We start from the raw sequence: 22751 nt of genomic DNA, 5'->3' as shown, positions 1-22751 counted from the left end.
CCCTGTGCCCATTTTTAATTGAGTTATTTATCTTTTTATGGGTGAGTTGCAAGAGCTCTTTATATATTTAGGATACAGGTCCCTTATTATGTATGTGATTTGTAAATATTTTATTCCATTCTTTGGGTTCTCTTCATGTTCATGAGTCCTTTGAGGCACAAAGTTTATAATTCTGATGAATTCCTATGAACCTTTCTTTGTCATTTTATGATTTTAGTATCATATCTAAGAAACCATTGTCTAACCCAAGGTCAAAAAGATTTACAACTATGTTCTGATAATTTTATAGTTTTAGGTCTCACATTTGGGTCTATGATCCATTTGGGGTTGGTATTTTTATATAGAGTATGAGGAAGGACTCCAGCGTCAATCTTTTGCGTGTGGTTAGCTGGTCCTTCAGCATACATTGGAAAGACTGTTCGTTCCTCACGGAGTTGAAATGCTCGGCACATTTGCAAAATCAGGTGACCATAAATGTAGGGGCTTATTTCTGGACTTCCACTTCTACTGCATTGATATAGGTATCCATCCTTATGGGAGGACTACACTGTCTTGATTACTATAACTTTGTAGTTAAGTTTTGAAATTGAAAAATATGTGTCCTCTAACATTTTCCTCTTTTTCAAAATTGATTTTGCTATTCTTGGTCCCTTGAACTTTCATGTGAACTTTAGGGTCACCTTGCCAATTTTTGCAAAAAAAAATGCAGCTGGGATTTTGATAGGAGTTGCATGAAATCTAGATGAATTTGAAGAGTATTACAATTTAAACAATATTAGGTCTTTTGATCCATCAACATGAGATGTCTTTCCACTTATTTCAATGTTTAATTTCTTACCACAATGCCTTGTGGTTTTGGGTATTCACCTCTTGCACTTCTGTTAAAATTCATTCATAAGTATATTCTTCTTTTAGATGCTACTGAAAAAGAATTGCTTTCCTAATTTTGCTCTGGGATTGCTCGTGCAAGTATACAGAAACACAGTTGACTTTTGTAATACAGATCTTACATCTTGCAACCTTGAACTTGTTTATCAGCTATAGTTTTTTTATTCCTAAATTTTCTATGTACAAAACCACAAATAAAGGTAGTTTTACTTCTTTTCCAATCTAGATATTTTTTCTTTCTTTCTCCTCCTCAACTGCCCTGGCTAGAACCTTGTGCGACAAAAGTGGACATCCTTGTCTTACTCCTGATCTTAGGGGGAAAGTCTGTGACCCCTGAATATGAACTAGCTGTAGGTTTTTCATTGGTGCCTTTTATCATGTTGAGGAAATTTCCTTCTATTCTTAGTTCATAGAGTGTTTCCATCATGAAAGGGTGTTGAATTAGTCAAAGGTCATTTCTTTGTCAATTGAGATGATCATGTGGGTTTTCTCCTTTATTCTACTAATACGGTGAATTACATCAATTGATTTTCATGCTTCGAAACAGTCTTGCATTCCTGGGATAACTCTGGCCTCCTACAATGAGTTGATAAAGTGTTCCCTCCTATTCTATTTTTTGGAAGAGTTGTGAAAAATTGGTATTAATTTTTCTTTAGCTGTTTGGTAGAATTCAAGAGTGAAGCCCTCTGAGACTGGCTCTTTGTTCTCATTCATGGTTGTACAAGCAATGGCTAGCCAAGGCCTGGCTGGGTGTTGGGCACCCGGCAATAAGCAATGGCTAGCCAAGGCCTGGCTGGGTGTTGGGCACCCGGCAATAAGCAATGGCTAGCCAAGGCCTGGCTGGGTGTTGGGCACCCGGCAATAAGCAATGGCTAGCCAAGGCCTGGCTGGGTGTTGGGCACACGGCAAGAAGTGTCGGCTAACCTAGAGTAAGAGGGCTTGTTATTTCACTAGGACCTTGGTGATTCACCAACAGGTCTTCTGAGCACCCGCACTGACCCAGTCCAGGGAGTCACAAGGGAGCTAACACCCTCCTCTGCGCTGGGAAGGAAACTGCACACCCTGCCCTGGGGCAGGAAGGACACACTCACCATCATCCAGAATGACCAGCAGCGGAGCCAGGAGGTCACACATGCCCTGGACATAGCCGACCTCAATGTGCTGCCAGATGTAGCTACAAAAGAGACACAAGGGGCACAGCAATGGCACCCACAATCTGCCTCTCCGATCCACCCCTCCCTGGGTCAGCCCCCATCCCTCACCTGGACCACCCCCTCAACTCCTGCCTGCTTCCCCACCCCCAGTCAACCTCTCTTCAAACATCCTGTGCTCAGCCACCAGAATGACCTTGAAAAGCCCAGTTCAAGGAGGCAACTGCGGGCTCAGAAGCCTTCACGGGCTCCCGCTGCACCACAGGACAGCGTCCAAGCTCCCTGACTGGGGGCGCAAGGCGCTCATGTCTCCTCCCAATCCTTTGTCCCACCCTCACCATCAGTTCCCAGAACTCCTTCCTCTCCGGCCACACTAACGTATTTACCTTTGTACATCTGAAGCACCACATTCGTGCCCTGTGCTTTTGCCCTAGCAGTTCCCTCTGTCTGGAATTCCAATCTGCCCCTCAGTGATAACAACTAATATTTCCTAAGCATTTACTGTATGCTCTGCCCACTATACATGTGTTGCATCATTAAATTCTCAAAATCATCACATGGAAAAGGTACTATTATCATCCCATTTCACAGATGAGGAGACTGAGGCACACAGAGATAAGTGACATGTACAAACCCATATATCTGATAATAAATGGTAGAGGCTGGATTTGAACTCAGGTGACATAACCCCAGGGTGTGTGTTCCTAATTTACACGTCAAATGGTCTTCAGTTTCTCCTAATTTTGCCCAAGTACGTCTCAAAGGTCACCACCTCTATGAGGCTTTCCCTGATTTCTCCTGATGCCCTAACAAGCAGAAGTCAGACTACCCTTCCTTCACCCCTAAAACTTTTCCATTTTAATGCAACATACTATGTTAAAATTAATCACATTTGTATCTACTGAATGAAATTTCAATAGGTAGCAATTGCTTGGGAGACTGTAAGGCAGAATAGTTAAGAGATGGTGCTGATTAATGAGAATGAGTTAGAGTAGGGGTCGGCAAACCTTTTCTGAAAGGTCCAGATAATAATTATTTTCAAATTTGTAGGCCATATACTCTGTTTCAGCTACTCAACTCTGTAGAAGCAATCATAGATAATATGCAAACAAATGGGCATGGCTGAGTTCTAATAAAACTATTTATAAAAACAAGTGGAGGGCCAGATTTGGCCTGTGGCTGTAGTAGTAGTGTGTGAACTCCTGAGTTAGAGTCGCATGGAAAGAAGTCCAGAATATACTGTTGAGTGTAAAAAGCAAGCTGTAGGCAAATTGTTTATAGTATAATCCCTCATAGGTAAAACATTTTTAAAAACATCATAACATGTATGCATCCATATTATACAATATTATAATTGTCTTACAATATACTATCTCTTATGTTATTATATATCATATATAATATGGCTTGGGAGGATATTCACTAAATTGTTGGTAGTAGTGTTTTCTTACAGATGAGTGGCATTGATGATGGCATATGGAAGTTTCTCCTTATGCCTTATGAAATTCTGATTACCTTGGTTGATTTAGATTTTTAATAAGCATGGGTTGCTTTCATATTTTAAGAACTACAATATTTAATATTTAATGGAAGTGATAAGCAGCCCCCGATTTTGGCTTAAAGAAATAAAGCCCAGATTCTAGAGCCTGGGAGACAATGGATGTGTGTCCTCCTCACAGTTCGGCCACTGCCCCGCTGGGGGCCTCTGAGCAATGCCTACCCTTCTGGGCCTCCATTTCCTTCCCTGTAAAATGGATAATGCTTACATCATACACTTGTGATCTAAGAGAAATGATGTTAGCAAAGGGCTCAGGCCAAGGCCAGGTATCTAGTAAATGCTTAACTAATGTTCTCTATTATCATCAGTACCATGACTGTTGGGTTATTGCCAATGTGGGCTGGAAGAAGATCCTCGGGGGGCACGATGCCAGCTGCAGAGGCTGCAGTGCCAGTTGGGCACCCCATAGCCCCCCCCACTGCCCCCCCACTCTCCCCACAGCCCCCCAACCTGCACATGACGCTGCGCAGCTTCTCCAGGTTGGCAGGAGTGAAGTACCAGTAGTTGCGGTCACACCTCTGCACGTCCTTCTCGATGCGGTGCAGGTTCACCGTGTACTGGTCCAGCCGCTCAGGCTGCAGGCGCCCAGCAGGGAAGGAAAGAAATCACACCCCAGCTCCGCAGAGACGCTGCCTTCCAGAGACCGCCCCTCCCCCAAGCCCTCTCCTGTCATTTTCTACCTGGATCACTCAGGGGATGGATTTTACTTTTGTTGTTTTCTGAGAAAGCCTCTTTTGCTTCATGTGATGAAAATTCTTTTTTTTCCCTTTGATAAAACAAAACAGCCCTATGAAGTGCGTTGACTTCTTATCCCCACCTTATAGCTGAAGAAACTAAGGGTTATAACTGTGGCTGCAAGTGCCCCCCGCTCTGCCAAAAACCACACAAGAAGAATGGAAGAACTGCACAGGAGGCCAGTCCTGGCAACATGCTAGACTGGATGCCTCCACCCAACAATCCTGACGAAATGACCCAGCGAAGCGTAAGGAGCATTTCAAGGCCAACAATTAACCCAGAAAGGCAAGAAAATACCAAAGCTAGTTTTTGCCTTGAGGGAAAGCTGCCATCAGGAAAATTTCAGCTTGGACTTAATGGTTTTGTGTCCTCTCTTCCCCAAAGCAAAGAATCTAATGGGAGATTTTCCTGCATGAAGGCAGGACTCCACAGAGCCACACCCCCACCCACCCCCATAAGGGAAAAGGAAAAAGCTACTAACACCCTGCGGTGTCAAGGACAACTGCCTGTCTTGAACTTAGGTGCCAAATTAAGTGTAAAACATATCTCCCTGCATAATTCATGGGCTCAGATCAGGTTTGTAACTTATGCAGGCTGACAACCCAGATTCCCACCACCTGGGTGGTCTGAAAGAGCAGAGAATTCAACTTTGTCTAAGGCTGGTTATGCCCCTGGTTACCAGGAAGAAGCGAAAGGCGGGCAGGAGGGGCGACAGCTCCTGGTGTTCGCGCTCAGCTTCTCTGGGTGTTTGACGCTTTAACCACGAGCATTCTGATAGAAATAAATTCTTTCCAGGAAAATGGATATGTGGTGCCTGGCTCAGAAAACCCCTCTCTCAGTACATGTCCTTTGTCTCAGATTTTTTGGCAGGAAAGCCAACTTGAACATTTAAAAGACATCGGACCTGGGTGTGAATGGAGATGCTCCCCATCAAGGCTGCTACTGACCGGGTGCTCACTGTGTGTCAGGCACAGAGGGTGTGACTCGCTGATTCTGAGACGAGCTCAGGGAGGAAGGCCCTAGACAGATAAGGAAACCGAGGATCCATATGCCTGAACTGGGATCTGAACCCAGGGCTGTTGGACTGCAAAGCCTGGGTTCTTCAAGTACTACATTGTTCTCCCTCCCAAAAGGGTTTCTGCTGTGACTCCTCCCTGATGGAGAAAAAGCAATGAACCGAAGACTGTTCTGCCTAACTGAGGTTTGTTTGGACACTCCCACCCTCCATGGCTGTTAGATGAGAAAACTGAGAGGAGGAGAATCCTTGTGACTTACGGAGTAGGTGACACCGCTGGAAGACACAGGGGATGTCTCATTGTTGGCAGACGTGGTCACAGCCAGAGCAGCCAGGGTGGGGAAGAGACTTTCCATCTCAGGCTCTTCCGAGAGGTTGTTCTCACTGTCCACCCGGCCGTGTTTCTGCACCTCGCCGCCCCCCCAGCCCCCCATCATGGCGACCTCCTTTTCTGGCGGAGCCACATCCAGGCTGCCGGTGACGGACATGAACTCGTCCATGCTCTCATTGGCCAGGAGGTCGCTCTCCAGGCTGTCCTGCACGGCCAGCTCCTCACGGGGAGCCTCATCCCGGGAAGTGGTGGCCTCGCTGCTCTGCCCATCGTCCACACTGCTGTCCCCGGGCCGAAGCCCCAGGGAGGTTTTCCACTGGGCCTCCATGACACTGTCTTCTGTACTCAGGCTGGGCTCCGAGTGCTCTGAGAGGCCTGAAGAGAAGTTGTGGGAGGAAGGATGGCCAGAGTCTGGGGAGCAGGTGCCGTTCACCAGGTTCCCATTAGGCATCTTGGGCTGTTTCTCCTCTGACCTGCCTTCTGCCTCTACCTGCTCCACCTCGTCCACAGACTCAAATACCTGGAGACAAGGCACACAAAGACGGATGGGCCGGGATACCCACTGTGGCCCTGCTTCCAGCAGCAACCACATATCCACCACCAGGGGACTGCTTCAGATATGGGCTGCACGTGCAGTGGAATATTACACAGACAGTAAAAAGAGTGAAGCAGGACAAGGTGTAACATATGCTCTCATCTGTGAAAAATAAAAAAGGCACCTGCATACATAGAGATACAAGGAATAATCCAGAAAAAATAAGGAACTATTTCAACTGACTCTGAGGAGGGAGTACTAAGGAATTAAGGCAGAGGACACAATACTTTTCATGATACAGAATTATGTGCAGTTTTTTAAAGTAAAAAATTAGTTAATAAAATAGGCAACAGGCTAAAAACAGCACCTTATAGCCATGCAGTTGGACAATTATGGATAAATTTTCAAAAGTACATATATATGAAATACTATGGACAAGTCTCTAGGACACGTCTCAATGACTTATTTGTGCTTCTTTCTGACCGTCAGCCATATCCCATGGCGGGTAACAGCGCAGTTCCAAGGTCACCTGAAATATGTCTTCTCTGTACAGTTATGCCACCAACTTGATTTACTGTTAGCTTCAAATGTTTGTTTCTTTTCTTGTTGATTAAATTGCTTTACGTTATGTAAAAAAATTTACCTAATTCCAAAGTCAAAACTAGAATTCATGGAACTGTAGCTTCTTTGCCTGCTATCTCCCCTCACTACTCTAGGGAACCATTTTGATTGGTTTATGGTTTATTCTCCCATTATTATGCAAATGCACACACAAATTAATATTTCCTCTTTTCACACAAGAAGTGACATAGTATGCACGTTTTCTGCACTTTGCTTTTTTCTTTAATATTGAGTCAGATTGGTTAACATTTCACTGAATGAAACGGAGAGCTGTTAAACAAAACAAACTATGGCATTTATGTGGGAATTTTAAAGACAATCAGTCACTGAAATACATCCTCTACATATAGTCTGCATAGTTCTGTGTCTGCAAAGGCACACAGAAGAGTCTGGAAAGACAGACTGTAAACTGATGACAGTGGTGTTACCTCTAGGGAAGGCCAGTGGGTATTAGAGGTGGTCAAAGCCAAATTTACCTTTCTCTGCAATATTTTAATTTTTTTTTAACAGGGAGAGTAGATTCATATATTACTTGTGTAACTAAAAACTCAGTTTTTAAAAATTGGTTTCAGGTATACAACACAGTTGACAGTTTCAGACATTATTAGATGCTCCTCCCAACTAGTGTAGTTACTGTCTGTCAACATAGAAAGATGTTGCAGAATTATTGACAATATTCTCTATGTTGCACTTTAATCCCTATGACTAATTTATATTACAATTGAGATTTGGGGCCCCTGTATCCCTCTCATCTATTTCTCCCACCCACTGCAATCCCTCCCCCATGGTAACCACCGGTCACGTCTCAGTGTCTATGAGCCTACTGCTGTTTTGTTCATAAAACTCAGTATTTAATGCTAGCACAGAAAGCTAAACCAGACAAACCATAAACGACCGGATGATGGACACCCAATCCCACCTGGAGGGAGGGGAGCAGGGGGGAAGGGGGTGCAGGGCAGCCGAGGCTCACCTGTGTGCTGCCGCTGGAGTCGCTCTGTAGGCGGATATTCTGGCGGCCTGAACTGCAGCTGGGAGAGGACTGAGGGAAAAGGGGGCAGGAGGGAGTGCGGGTGAGGCTGCATCCTGGCGCAGGCCCCCTGCACGCAGCCCAGAAGGGACCGCTGGGCCGAGAGTCAGCAAGCGTAGTTCTTACCTCTACTCCTGACTTGGCAAGTCCCCTCTCAGGGCCTCAGATTCATGGGTTAAATGAAAGTGGGCTGGGGGGACTCCCTCCCTGCTCCCCAAGCCTCCTCAGAGGCCATGCCGGCAGCAGGGTCCCCACTCCCGCCCCTGCAACCGGAAAATCCCACACTTAACTGCACTGTATTTGAGACCTCTGGCTCATTTTGTTTCAACTTAGAGGACCTGGTTGTATGAATGGCCCAGTAGTTTGCCCTGTTACGTTTAGTTCCTGCCTACCCTGAAGCTAGGCTTGGCTATGTGACCTGCTTTGGCCAATGGGATGTTAGCACACCCCACCAGGGAGAGGCTTAAAAATCACGTGTGCATTCTGCTTTCTCTTTCACGAGCTGCACTATGATAACCTGCCCAGGCTAGCCGGCTGGAGGGTAAGACACTGGGGCAGAGCCAGTCACCTCAGACAAGTCAGAGAGCCTGCCCAGAGCCACAAATCTCTTTGTTGTCCAGGGGCTCACAGCAGGCACAAGAGTGAGCCCACCCAGCCCTGCTCAGAGCAAAACTTCACTGCTGACCCATAGATTCATGGGCAATTTGCCTTTGGTGGTTGTTTGTTATGCAGCATTATTGCAGCAATCGATGACAGATACACCCCCTGGAAAGATAATTAGCTTTCTTGTCAGCTCCTGCTGTTAACCTAGACATTCTGTGAAGACAGATGTGTCTGACTTGGTCACTGGAGCATTCCTGACTTTCCAGAACATTTCTGATAGTGCCTGGCACATGGTAGGTACTCAAGAAGTATTTATGGAATAAAGGAAAGCCTAGCACTGTGCTAGATGCTTTCTACACACTGTATCATTTGAGCTGCACACAAATCTCCCCTATACAAAGGGTTATTCCCATTTTATAGACAAGGAAACTGAGTCCCAGTGGTAAAGGTACTTGCCTGAGGCCCCAGAGCTGGGAAATGATGGTGCTGGAGTTCAAAGTCAGGTCTCCCAGGCTCCAAAGACATGTTCCACCCAAAAGCTAGGGGTGAGACTGTCCCAAAGCTCCAGCCCTCACTGCTCCTATGACTGCCTGATGGAGCTGATCCTGCCTTCACTGCCCACTTTACTCCCTGAGGGGAGGCACCCATCACCTCGTTGCTGATGGTAGAGTCCCGGTGCATCATCTGGTGCAGGTGGCTGTCCAGGCTGGCCCCTGATGAACATTTGGCCAAGGCAGCCGCATGGGACTCCCGCTCCCTCTGCCGCACGATTGCCTCACAGCCCAGCCACTCCGACATGGTCTGTGCGTAGCAGGCATGAATCTGCTCGTCCACCTGCCAGGGCAGATGCAAGGTCAGCCAGAGTACTGGGGACCCCTGGGGAGGGCCAGCCCAACTGGGAAGAGGATGGCTCTGGCCCAGGACCCTGAGCCCTGAAACCAGCCATTCAACATTCATGGAGTTAACATCCAACAGACCTTAACTGAACACCTACTATGTGCTCGGTACTACCGGCTAGGCCCTGGGAAGACACAAAAGTGAGGAAGGCCATTTTCTTTCAATTTTTAACCTCTCTTCCTGTCTTCTTTTATTCATTCATTTACACATTCAAATATTTCTTGAGCCCCTACTTTGCACCAGGCAGAGTTCTAAGCCTTGCAGATATTGAAATGAGAAAACTGCTTCTGTCCTCCATTTCCTTCCTTCTCTTCTCTCCTTCCTCATTCATTCATTCATTCACTTATCCAGTTAATTTGATAAGTGCCTACTATGTGCTAGGCTATAAAAAGGGCTTATGGTATACAAGATGAGCAAATGCTTCATCCATCCACTCATTCGACACATTTACCGAGGGCCTCCCACATGCCCAACCTGGGGACAGATGGTGGGGAACCAGAGGTGAATAAAGCTGACCCCTGCCTTTACATGCAGACATGGCCTTACCGAAGGGACACAGATTTCAAGCATTTTCCTTGTGGGATTTCAGTAGAGTGTGGGGAGCTTGTATTGTTCCCATGTTACCAGCCCAGGTAACAGGGGACCGGAATCTGCCAGATCTCTGGCCATAAGTGTTGGCAGACAAGCCGATCTAAGTAAGGGCATGACGAGCAGGAAGTCTGTCCTATGCCAGGAGTGGGGGGGATCCTGCAGCTATTCGGGGCTTCTGGAGAGAGGCTCAGGGTCCACCCTGCACAGTGACTGTCCTGAGTGGCTCCCTCTGACCGACCTCCCAAAGACTCATCCAAGCCCACTCCCCATTCCCACTGCCATTCTCGGCTGGGCTTCCCCGACCCTGCACCTGGACGACCGCAGCAGCCTCCTTCCCGGGGCCTGCGTGGCCCCTCTGAGCCCTGTCCCACTCAGCAGCCTCCCTCCCGTTTCCTCTCCAGCTCCACCTCTCAGTGCTACCCCACTCCCCCGGTCCTTTGTATTCCAGCCGCACCCACCCTGCAGTCCTGCCCCTTCCCACATGAGGACACACAGCTTCACGCAAGTGTCCCCTTCCCAGAGGCCCTTCCTCATCCTCCTTGCCTGTAAAGCAATTCCTTCAAAGAATCCAGGCAGCCTTCCCGCTGACTTCCACCTGGAAGAGCCTCCTATGTGCTCTGACAACAGCCCCGGGCTTGCCTCCACCCATCTGACTCTACACAACCCCCACGAACCTGGCAAGGACCTCATCTGGTGCACTTCTAGGTCCCCAGTCCAAGCATAGGGCCCAGCACACTGCAGTTCCCGGTTCTTACCTGCCCAGAAGCCTACCAGCCATGAATGAAGCATGGAGGGGCCTCACCCTGGTACCAAAATGATTTTGGACAGTTCCCTGGCATGGGGCCTCATCACATGGAACCGCAGGGTGAGAGTTCCCACTTCAACTCTCCGGCAACTTTTCTGACAATGAGGAAGGCCAGCCTGGTGCTACTGTGTGCCTAACACCTCCTGTACCACTTTATAATCTCCCTTTTTAAGAAAGAGAGAACAGGCCTCAGGCAAACTACCAAATGTAGGTAGAACTGAATTACATCATTTTGTCATAATTCTATTATTTTTTTTATAGTTTCCTTCCCTTTATGGGAAGATGTATTGGTTTTCTACTGGTGGTAGGGATATAAATCTTTTTCTAAAAGTCACATGAATTTTTAAGTGAGCCAATTTAAAGACAAATATTTAGTAAGTAATAGTACAGGTGGTACATGGAGTGTAAAATAGAACCAGGTTTTAAAAAGTTAGTATGGATAAAAGAATGTAAGGTATCTCATTACTGAGTTTTACATTCCTAACACACTGAAATGGTAATATATTGGGTTAAATAAAATATATTATTAATATTAATTTCATGTTGATGAAATGACAGAACCACACACACACACACACACACACACCAGCAGATGCAAAAACTGATGAAATCCTAGTAAGGTCTGCAGTCTAGCCAGTGGTATTGTGCCAGTGTCAATGTCCTGGTTTTAATAATGCCCTATGGTTCTATAAGATGTTTCCACTGGGGGAAGCCAGGTGGGGTAGACAGGGCTTGTGGTATTATAATTTTTGCAACTTCTTGTGAACTTACAATTATTTTAAACAAAAAAGTTTTAAAATATTTATTACATCTGTTTCTTTTTACTTTTTAGAATGTGACTACTAAAACATTTAGGATCAAGACTGCATGGTATTTACTAGCTGGTGATTACTAATGACAGTGTGGTATTAGATCAATGGATAAAACAGAGTCCAGAAGATGGTCCCCATTAATATGCCTGACTTATTTTTGACAAGGAAGCAAAAGCAATTCATTGGAGGAAAAATAGCTCCATCAACAAATGGTGCTGAAGTAACTAGACATCCCCAGGCCAAAAAATGAACCCCGACCTAAGCCACATGGTGTAAACAAAAATGAACTCAAAATGGATCACAGACTCAAATGTAAAACACGTTATACAACTTCAAAGGAAAAAGGAACAGAGGAAAATCTTTGGGATTTAGGTCTAGGCACAAAGTTCCTAGACCTCATATGAAAGTACACTCCATATGAGAAACTGATAAACTGAACCTCATCAAAAGTTAAAAAATTTGTTTTGCAAAAAGACCCCATTAAGATGAAAAGACAAGGTAGAGAAAATATTTGCAAAACCACATTTCCAAGAAGAGTTAATATGTAGAGTACATATAAAGAACTCTCAAACCCAGCAGTGGACAGAAGACACGAGCAGGTTTTTCACTGAAGACACACAGATGGCAAGCATGTGCAAAGATGTTCAATATCACCAGCCTTTGGGAAATTCAAATTAAAACCACGATGAAATAAGGAAGCAAAAGCAATTCATTGGAGGAAAAATAGCTCAATCAACAAATGGTGCTGAGGTAACTAGATATCCCCAGGCCAATGTACCTGCCTGAGTGGCTAACATACAAAAGAATGACACCACCAAATCCTGGTGGGGGTGCAAGCAGGGGAACTCCTAGACTGCTGGTGGGAATATAAAATGGTACAGCCCCTCTAAACGTTTGGCAGTTTCTTATAAAACTAAGCATGCAAGTATCTCACGATCCAGCAATTGCACCCTTGAGCATTTATTCCAGAGAAATGACAACTTACGCTCACGCAAAAGTCTCTACAAAATGTTCATTGCAGCTTTATTGGTAATGGCCCAAGCAATGGAAACATCCCGCCTATCCATCAACAGGTGGACAGCGAAGCAAACTGTGGTGCGTCCGCCCCATGGAGCATCCCTCGGCTATAACAGAACCAGCTACTGATACAGGCAACGACTTGGATGGATCGCCAGACAATTATGCTGAGTGAAAAAAGTCAATCTCAAAAGGCTACATGCTGTACGATTCCATTTATACAACATTCATGAAATGAGGAAATTATAGGAATTTAGACTAGATTCGTGGTTGCCAGGGGCTGGAGAGGGGGCGGGGAGTGGGAGAGAGGCGGCTGTGGCCATAAAAGGACAATTTGAGGAGATTTGTGAGTGCTGGAAATAGTCTGTGTGTTGGCTGTGACATGTGATAAAATTGTGGAGAACTAAATACCTACATACTGACACTCAAACTCACACACAAATACAAGTAAACTGGGAGGTGGGAGTCAGAGTGGTATACTGCACCAATGGCAATACCCTGGTTGTGATGTTATAGTTTTGGAAAATGTTACCACTGGGGAAATTGGATAAGGATACATGAGAGCCATCTGCATTAGTTCTTATAACTGCACGCGAACCTATAATTATCTCAAAATAAAAAGTTAACCTAAAAAAATGACATCTGTGGCTTGCATTGGGACAAGTATTGCTCTGGAGCTTCTTGGCTCCCCTGCACTGCACCTCCCTGCCCCACCTTGATCCAAAATGGGACCAGAGCTCCCCAGCCTCATAGCATCTGGCTCCTCTTGCTACCGAAGACCCCATCGGGGTTACCAACCTCCTTCCTTTCTGTTTCCGTCATCCCGAACTGGTAGTGGCCCAGGAGGAAGGGCCACACGGCCTTGCGGATCTCTGGCTGGATGCCCCCGTAGTAGATGAGGCGCAGCAGCTCCTGGTCCTCATAACTCTGCAGCAGAGGGGAGGAAGCAAAGGCTTGGTCAACAGAAACCCGGGCTGGGCTCTTGCCCCGGCAGTCCTGCTCCTTAGGCCCAGCCTCAGAGATCATGGTGTGATGCGCAAAGCCACAGGTGCCCAGATATGTAAGAGCAAGATCCGGGGAGTCCCCCGGCTGCCCACCACGGGGGGAACGGCACATCTCTGCGAGGGAAGGCTGTGCAGAGTGAAAACAAAACAAAAAGAAAGGCTAATACATAATATATTAACATTTCTACTTCATTTTCAGTAAATTGTGTGTACTGTGCTTATTTGGGAATATAGGAGTTATTAATCTTGACTCAGCTCTCAGATAATTATTTTAAGGCAGATGAGTTGAAAATGACCATTTCCAGCCGGTTCCTCATACACTAATAGTTTTTGTGCACACTGGGATGATTTTAACAATTGTTTTCTGTATCATGGAATAGATTTGTCCTCTTTGTTTTCTTAAATTCATTTTCAGGCAAAGGCTTTGCAGTTTCAAGTCAAGCTGGGGGACCTGCAGGTCCTAACTGTTCACATGTGTGTGTGTGTCCATGACTGCTGGAAGGCTACTCTAAAAGGCACTGGGGTTCTGTCTCCTCTTATCTTATCTCTTTACTTCACAATCCAAAATCAAAAGCATCTTTCATACCTTAATGCTAGTCTTAGATGTACCCAACAAAAATGGCAAAAACAGCCATTCTTTTGTCCCTGTTGGGAATTTTGGTTTCCATTATGCAGACAACCTTTGTCAAAGTTATTTAAAATTCAGAGAACTATTTGTGGCTGAAGCTGTGAACTCTTTATTCAAAATCTACATCCTCTTCTCCTGAAGCCCACAGCTGGACTCCATTTCCCAGCCCCCCTTGCAGTTTGGTGTGACCGTATCACTGGGTTCTGGCCAGTGGGATGTGAGAGGAAGTGATGTGAGCCATTTCCAGGCCAGGGCTTTGAAGAAGGTGTGCTCCTTCATGCTCTCTGTTGGGAGACAGGTGACCATGAGTCCTTGGAGGATGGTGGGGTCACAAGACTGAAAGACCTCTGAACATCTGGAGGGAGGAGAGATGCCTATTTCTTAGGAAGGCTCACCTAGGACTGTTCAGTGAGCAAGAAATGCACCCTCATGGTGTCAAGCAGCTGAAATAGTGGGGACTTTTGTTACTGCAGCTCAGTCTACCCTAATACAATAGTCCAACCAAGAAGAATGAGAATATGACCAAACCAGTTATGAAAAAATTAGATGAAAAATATTTGTGTTGCAACCAATTTGTCCTTAGCCTAGTGCCTCAAAAGAGCACCAGAAGCATGTGGGGAGCTTTCAGAAGTATAAATTCTTGGGCTGCACTCCCAGAGCTACAAAATCAGTAAGGCTGGAGCGGACCCCCGATTTTATAAATCTCTTGAATTCCTCAGGAAATGTGCACTGTCCTAGCCCGCTGAGGAGTATAAACACTAAGACCTCTTGAGAAAGTAAGCTGGCATAACTATTTAAATTTCAAGTGCACATTAATCAACTGCATTTCTAGGACTCTACCCTCAAAATAAAAGCACTAGTACAGAAAGGTATGTGTTTATAAGGATGTCAACTGAAGCATTTTTTAAATAATTAAAAAGAATAAAAAATGAAAAGCCCAGATGTCTATTATTAGGGGAAGACTTGAATAAATTATAGCATCCCTGATATAAAAATTGGTCACTTAAAATACAAGTATAATGTCACCTCACTTAAGAAACAAATAAAAGAATTACAGACTTATCTGTGTAGATGTATCTGTGGACGCATAAGGATAGGAAATGTATGGCAGGGTCTACACGGAACTGATACCACTCATTCATTCAGGGATTAGAACTAGGGTAGAGCAGAAAGATGCTACTTAAAATTTTTTGTTCTATACACCCACATTCCTCATTCTTCAAATTGTTACAGCAAGTAGGCACTCCTCCTGCAATTTAGGAAAACAACTATTTTTGGCAAAAAAAGTAAAATAACCCTTCTAACTGTCCAGGTTTGAGAACCAGTAACTGAGCTACTGGATTCGTCCAACGTGGAGGACACAGGGATCTCCTCCGAATGGCAGCAGGAATCCTAGTATTTCTCTGAATGGATTCTGCCTTCCACCTGCCATGGGAGGTATTTTTCCAGCAAAGGTCCCTGTGGCCACATACATTTGAGGGAATGCTTCATATGCTCTCCCACACTCCCCCAATCCTTGAGAGTGACAAGTATCAGCATAGCCAAGGTTCTGAGAAGTCCGGCAGGATAGAGAAAGCTGCCTAATCTGGTTTCCCAAACTATATGACCATGAAACTTTCTTCAGACATAAACATTTTGCTTGCAGGGACCTTGTATTCTAATAAGAAAATTGTAAAAATCCATCTCCAGGTAAAAATATCTCATGGTCCAACTCTTAGGCCCTAAGACAGAAACAGGAGAAAGAGTTTCGAACAGTGGTGGGGTTTTCTTGGCTCAGCTGCCCTCCTTCTAACTTAGCTACTCTTGTTATTCTAAGGATTTTCAACAATTCCTTCTGGCTGGGGACTCACAGCACCTTATGCAGGACTGAGCATACAACTGATGTTTAATAGATGCATAGTGACTCACTGATTCTTTACTCCTTCCAGGGGAGCATATGTGTTTTCCATCCTTGATCTACATCAATGGGCAGATGCAGGCGACAGGTCTTGGAACTCTCTCCTCAATTTGGGTATGCAGAACCCAAGGATGTCACAACATCCCGGAGTCCCCACCAGGTGCGTCTATTCCTCAGATGACAAGACGGACTCCCTGCCGTCTCTGCCCCACTTCAGACCAAGGCGGGTCAAGCCTTACCGTGCTGTCCTGCAGGTACTGCTCCCAGATCCTGGCTGTCAGCCCTCGTCCTGCATCACAGGGCAAGTCTGGAGACACGATCGTGTGATTGACCAGGGCGGACAGGTGGGTTCGCACGGTGGCCAGGTGTCTGCAGTAGGCAAGCCCTGGTGAGGGGGAAGGGAAATCCTGTCATCTACCACCCAACCCTCCTCGCCTTGCCGCACGCGGTCTCCAGAGAGCTGACCGCTGGCAATCTCAGTGAGTCTTCATGACTCAGCGAATCCTCATCATCCCCCTTTCCAGAGAAGGCTCAAAGGCGTCAAGTCACTGGCTGCCTTGATGGCTTAATGGCTCTGTGATGCTAAGGAAGCCCTATGGCATTTCTCAGCCTCAGTCAGGGAGCCACTACCCCCTCTGATGGAAGCCAAGGCATTCAATCCTCAGGCAGAAAGGAGCCAGTGACTGTGGGCTCACTGTGCCTCTGGGTGGCTCCGAGCCACACCAAGAGAGGACGAGAGCAGGAGTGGTAACAGCTCTTGTTCACCTTGCCGCTGGATAAAGAAGGTCCCGGCCAGTCAGTAGCCAGGGAGATACACCCAGTTTGCTGTCAAAGATGGCCCTGCCGCTCAGACGAATGCCCACCGACCTGCCACCCTCCACCTGCTCCACCCTGGTACCTAGAGGGCCCAGTGCGAGGCATGCAGGAGGCACTCAGCAAACGCCAGCCAGTGTTTGCTGACTGCGCCCCTTCCCTCTGGCTCTCTCCTATCATCTCATCCTCAACTCCCAGGGAGGACCGTGGACCTTCCGGCGCCTACCAACAGTGGGATGTGATTATGCCAATGTAACGGCCACAGCACATGCTAAGGGCCAGGGAGCTGTCCAGAGCTTACATAATTTAACTCATTTATTCTGTCACAACCCTATGAAGCAGATCCTCTAGTTATCCCCATCTATAAGAAACTGAGGCACAGACTGCTGGCACCACCTGCGCAGGTCACATGGCCAGGAGGGGATGGAGGTGGGGTTTGAGCCCACGCTGCCTGGCTCCAGCACCCGGACTCTCACCACCATCAGGAATAAGCCAAGGCGTGCAGTGACATCACTCAACACCCATCCCTTTCTCCAGGAATCTCTTCCATTTGGGTTCCACAAATACTCATTCAATGCCTGCTCCACGCCAAGCCCTTCATTAGACACTGGGGATGGGTGGTTAACACAACAGGCAAAAACCTTGACCTTGAGGAGCTCACACTCTCCCTGCCTCTCTAGGCACTCAGGGGTAGGATCTACACCACTATTCTGCAGGCGCACGCAGGATGTACTAACGCTTTTCTGGAATCCCTGAAAATATTAATGCACTTTATTTCTCCCATCTCAGCCGAGAGGCTGGGGAAATAAAACTGGCTAAAAATCAATACAGCAGAGTGGAAAAAAGCAGAGCCTTTGCAGTCAGGTAGGCCTAGGCTCAAGTCCCAGCTCTGTTGCTGCTTGGCTGTGTGACCTTGGGCAATTCACTTCACCTCTCTGTGCCTTAGTTTCCTCATCTGTTAAATGGAAATAAACAGAGTACCCATATTATGAATTCAATTTTTAAGTTCTTGGGAAGGGATGAGACCACCTACTATTCTGCTTCTGCCCACAGGAGATGGGAACTGACAGGAGCACCTCATGACAAGCAGTGCTAGCTGCCGGCTTTGTATGTGCCTCTCAACCACCTGAAAACACACCCTCTAGGTGGGCACTGGGGATGCAGTGGTGATTGAACCAAATCCCCATCACCAAGGAGCCCACTGTTTGCTGCCATCTCTTAGGACCTAGGGATAAAATGTATCCCCAATCTGTAGATGAAAAAACTGAGAGTCAGAGAAGTTCATGGAACTGCCCCAAAACTAGACATCTAAGAAACAGAGCAGAATTTCACACTCCAGAGCCAGGCTCCTTCCCCTGATATTCCTGGCATACAGCAGGCACTCAAGAAATGCTCCCTAGAGACCACAACAGCAAATGCAGCTACTACGCACATCCATAGAAGGCTCTGGAAAGGATCTGGTACTTCATATTGTCACAGAGAAGCTTCAAGGGAGCCCTGGGGACAGAGAAAGAAGGAGACACTTAGATCAACGTGCGGCCAGGTTTCCTGGAGGAGCACAGCTCAGTATCTCCAGGGAGCACATTACGGCCAGCCAGCCAAGGGGACCGCTGGGGGGACCACTGTTCCTACCCAGGAGCGTCACTGCCTCCTCCTTCCGCTATCAGCATGGGAAGTCGCCCCTCCCCAACCTTCTGTCCCTGTGGTTTGGAAGGGGCTGATTCTACCAGGTAAATGACTCAGGCTGGAGTCACTCTGCTTGGATCAGAGGTGGTCACATGATCCAATGTGGGCCAATGAGAATCAGCCCTGGGACTTTGGTTGGAAGTCCGAGGAAAGATACTCTTTTCTCTGCCTGAGTTCCTAAGTCAGTGGATATAAGGCAATAGCTGCTGGGATCCATTCTTGCCTCTGAATAGGAAGCCTCTGCCTGAGAATGAAACTATCATAGAGGCAGGTAGAGGTAAGCGCTGAAGAAACAGATTTCTGTCTTGACACCTGGTTCCAGCCATGCCTGAAGTCACTGCATCTCTGGACTTCTCAGTTCCGGCAACAGATTTTCTTTTTTACTCAAACCAGATTGCAGTGGGTTTCTGCCACTTTCAGAAAGAGTTCTGACTTCAAAAGTCACCCACCTAAGCCAGACTGAGCCAAACTGGGATTTAGAGTCTAGCTAACTGCAAAGTAGATGATACCTGAGCTTCCTGCATGGGAATTTTGGGGGGCTGTTTTGGCTGAAAGAGGAGAGAGAAGAAAGGCCCCAGCACTGCTGGAGAACACAAAGAACTGCTGAGGGGGGTGTCTGCATGCTTGCAGAGAATAGCATGGAGGAACGTCTGCATGTTTAGTCTCAGGATATCCCAGGGGACACTCAGGAAAACCCAGGCAGAAAGGGGAGGAGGCAGGCTACAGTCCTCCAGTGATGCACATGGAGGCACTAAATATTAACGTCAGCCTCTTTGAGCCTTCAGGTCAGTAAGGCTCAAGCCTGTTCAATTTATTTAAGAGCAGCATCACACTGACAGCTATTCCACAGTAGCTGGGCTCTCTGGAAGGTGATGAGCTGCCCATCACTACCTGATGGAAGCAGATGTGATGAGAGGGGGTACTAGGTTAGAACAGCATTGTTCAGTGGCCCATGGACCATCAGCCCAAGAATCGCTTGGAATTCCTCCAACATGTGGATTCCTGGGCCCCACACAGCCCTACTCAATCAGGACCTCTAGGGAAGTAGTTTAGGAACTAGGATGTTTTGCTACCTCCCCCGGGTGATTCTGCTGCATATTAAAATGTGAGAACCTCTGGTTATATGAGTGCTTCTCAAACTTAAAAGTACACACATGATCTTGGAATCCTGTTAAATGCAGATTCTGCTTCAGTGGGTCCGGGAAGAGAGACTGAGAATCTGCTCAGGTGACAATTCTGCTGGCCCACAGCTCACACAGTAAGAGCCAGGGCTCAGGTGACTTCAAACATTTGACGTCAGCCCCTGACCCTTACAATCCCATGGCTGCAGAATGGACCACCCACTGGGACAGAGGCACAGGAAGGAAAAAAGATTTCATTCTCCCAGGCCAAGCCAGGCTGGGTCAGTAGGAAGTAAGATCAGACTCATGAACAGGCAAAGTAGTTGTTCAAAGAGACAAAAGCTCTATAGGCAAGGAAAGAGATGATCTGGGCATTTAACTTCATACATTAAAATAGGAAGTGTCACTTCCTGAACATTACCACGTGCCAGGAATCACATGCTGGCCATTTTAAACCATCATTTGATTTGCCAATACAATAGCTGTATAAGGCAAGCACAGTATCCTCATCTGGTGGAGAAGCCAACTGAGGCATGTGTGATTGTCATTAAGCAGTATTTCTAGTTTCTGCCTTCCAGGAGCATAGTGGGACTGCACTTCCTGGCACCTTGTGGATGGGGCCAGTGAGGTGTGAGAGGAAATGAAAGGTGCTGCATTCAGGCCAGAGCATTTCTAGAGCTCAAGCCCTCCAGAGCTACTTTTCCCTCTGTCACTGATTGGAAATATTTAAGATGGTGGTGGCTTGAATAGAGGAAGCAGAACCCCCAGCTGACCCATGATGTACACACAGCATGCATGACAAATAAACCTTTGCTTTGTTGTAACAAGCCACTGAGATTTTAGGACTGTTTGTTACTGCGACATAACCTTGTTTATCCTGATCAATACATGTAAAGAAGCTCCAACAGCTGGGACTTCACAGCTCTTGGATTTAACCCAGACCTGGGTGACTCCATAGCCTATGTTCACTCCTCTGAATTCAGTGCAGGGAAGACATGGGTATCTGCAAACTGGTCACAGCTCAAGCCCCTCATACCTCTCATGGTTGCAGCCGTTGGCTGATCCGCCGTCAGCTGAGCCACTCTGTGAACAGGACGAGCAGGAGGACTTCCGGGGGCTGGGGTGCCATAGGGATGGCAGGCTGCTCACAGAGACATCCGTAAGGTCCTGGGGGACTGTGGTGACAGAAGGAGCAGAGGAAGAGTCCTGCTTAAGCCTGTGGGGTCACAGCAGCCTCATCCCAAGGCAAGCAGCTCACTCCCGGGCCAGAACAGGGGCAGGGAAGGACCCTGAATGTGACAGTAGGAACCAGAAACCCCAATAGTTGTCTGACCCAGACCTCTGAGCCCATCTGATACAATGAAAGCCACCACCGAGATCTGGGGCCCCCAGGGGCCAGGCAGAGCTGATGGCAGCTGAAGAGAGAGAGAGAGTCCAGAGCCAAGAAAGCAGACCCAGTCCCAGAGCAGGAGGCCAAGCCTCGCCATGTTGTCACTCACTTGTCCTCACAGGAGGCTGACAGGAAGGAGGGGAGGCCTGCTGGGGGCTTCTGGGGAAGGCTGATGGTCCTGAGTCCCCAGAGGTAGACTTTCTGGGAGAGCGCGTCTCTGGTGGTGAGATGGCAGGGAGACCAACTCAACAGATGAGGCAGGACAAGGGCAAGGGACCAGCGGATCCAGGCTGAGGGCACCGGTGCTGTCCGTGGTGCTGAGACACACAGCTGTTCCACCGGGCGGGTCTCAAACGGGTTGGCAAACCCCCAGAACCACTTGTTAAAAACCCGTGTGCCTGTACCCACCCCCTGACCTACTGAACTAAAATCTCCTGAAGAAATAGTCTCTGGGTCTGTATTTCAAAAACAATTTTGATAATAGCAGTTGGAGAACCAAGAGGACATGACTGATCTCCTAACTCCTGGACACTGGTGACTGCGATCAGCTGCCCTCAGGATACAACCCTTGGAGTTTCTCCTCCTGTCCTCTTCCCCAGCTCCCGGAAAGCAGCGGTGTCTGCACTACTGCGGAGTGTAACTGTGACACCCCCATCACAATGTCCGTAAGTTAACCTACCGGCCTCTTGGCAGTTCTAAGCAGGTGCAGAAGTTTAATTTTCTTTAGGACAGGGTAAATGTTTTCTGTAAAGAGCCAGGTAGTAAATATTTTAGGGCTCATGAGCCATCTAGTTACTATCATGCCCATTCAATTCTAATGTCCTAATGCAAAAGCAGCCCTTCACGAAATGCAAAGAAATGAACATGGGTATGTTCTAGCAAAACTTTATTTATGGACACCGAAATGTGAATTTCCCATCATTTCCACATGTCACCAAATACTGTTCCTTTTCAATTTTTTTTCCAATCATTTAAAAAGGTAAAAACCATTCTTAGCTTTGTGGGCTGAAAAGAATGAGGCTAAATCTGGCTGTGGGCCCTTGTTTTGCCAAGCCCTGCTCTGGGAGATTAAGAGAAATGCACATTTGCCCCATATGGCATGCCTCCCCAAGGGTGATTGGTAATACCTGCCTCTCCCCTCAGGCCCTGAGGGACATGGGCACTGTGGTCCAGGCCCCACACAGCATCAGAGCTCAGCAGCTGACCGGGCCCACCCTTACCCACGGACAGAGGAGAAAGCTGCCTACACAGTGAGGTTCTCAGGGCCACCAAGAGTGGCGTTTTACAGTACTCCTCCCCAGGCAGACTCACCAGTGAGCTGGCCAAGAAAGACCAGTAAGCCCCTGTAAAATATTCTAGAAAAGTATCCCCAGTTCTCTGCTAATCTCAGGGAAGCACTGATCAGTTTCACCCATGTCTGGTAAGCATGCCTCCACCTTCAGCCCCTCACACCCTGCAAACATCACCAATGGATTCCACCTCCATCACCCTGGGGACCAAGACTCAAATGACAACATGGCAGAGGTGGCCAGCACCCAGCCCCAGGGGTGGGGTAGCTCAGACATTAATGGGAGGTGACTGCTTCGGGCTTGGCAGGGGGAGGGTAGGGTCCCATCTGGTTCATGC

The 22751-nt window shown here is 47.2% G+C and overlaps 1 protein-coding gene across 3 annotated transcripts in view; it reads right to left on the bottom strand.

The window, feature by feature from the left end:
* The window catches only part of SGSM1 (small G protein signaling modulator 1), an 83681-nt gene that overhangs the window by 10229 nt on the left and 50701 nt on the right, over positions 1 to 22751 (bottom strand). For 2 of the 3 annotated variants that reach the window (XM_073223861.1, XM_073223859.1), the window contains 9 exons: positions 20772 to 20910; positions 18361 to 18425; positions 16355 to 16500; positions 13385 to 13513; positions 9116 to 9298; positions 7805 to 7873; positions 5608 to 6198; positions 4048 to 4172; positions 1980 to 2062 (listed from right to left, as the gene is read on the bottom strand). In XM_073223861.1, the coding sequence (XP_073079962.1) occupies positions 1980 to 2062; positions 4048 to 4172; positions 5608 to 6198; positions 7805 to 7873; positions 9116 to 9298; positions 13385 to 13513; positions 16355 to 16500; positions 18361 to 18425; positions 20772 to 20910 (1530 nt within the window). Of the gene's footprint in view, positions 1 to 1979; positions 2063 to 4047; positions 4173 to 5607; positions 6199 to 7804; positions 7874 to 9115; positions 9299 to 13384; positions 13514 to 16354; positions 16501 to 18360; positions 18426 to 20771; positions 20911 to 21234; positions 21343 to 22751 lie in introns of all 3 variants that reach the window. The other variant, XM_073223860.1, reaches the window with a different exon arrangement.

This window comes from Manis javanica, chromosome 15 (genome assembly GCF_040802235.1).
Source record: "Manis javanica isolate MJ-LG chromosome 15, MJ_LKY, whole genome shotgun sequence".
NCBI classification, from domain to species: domain Eukaryota; kingdom Metazoa; phylum Chordata; class Mammalia; order Pholidota; family Manidae; genus Manis; species Manis javanica.
Note: the sequence above shows the minus strand (reverse complement) of the source record. Positions and strands in the feature narration are given on the sequence as shown.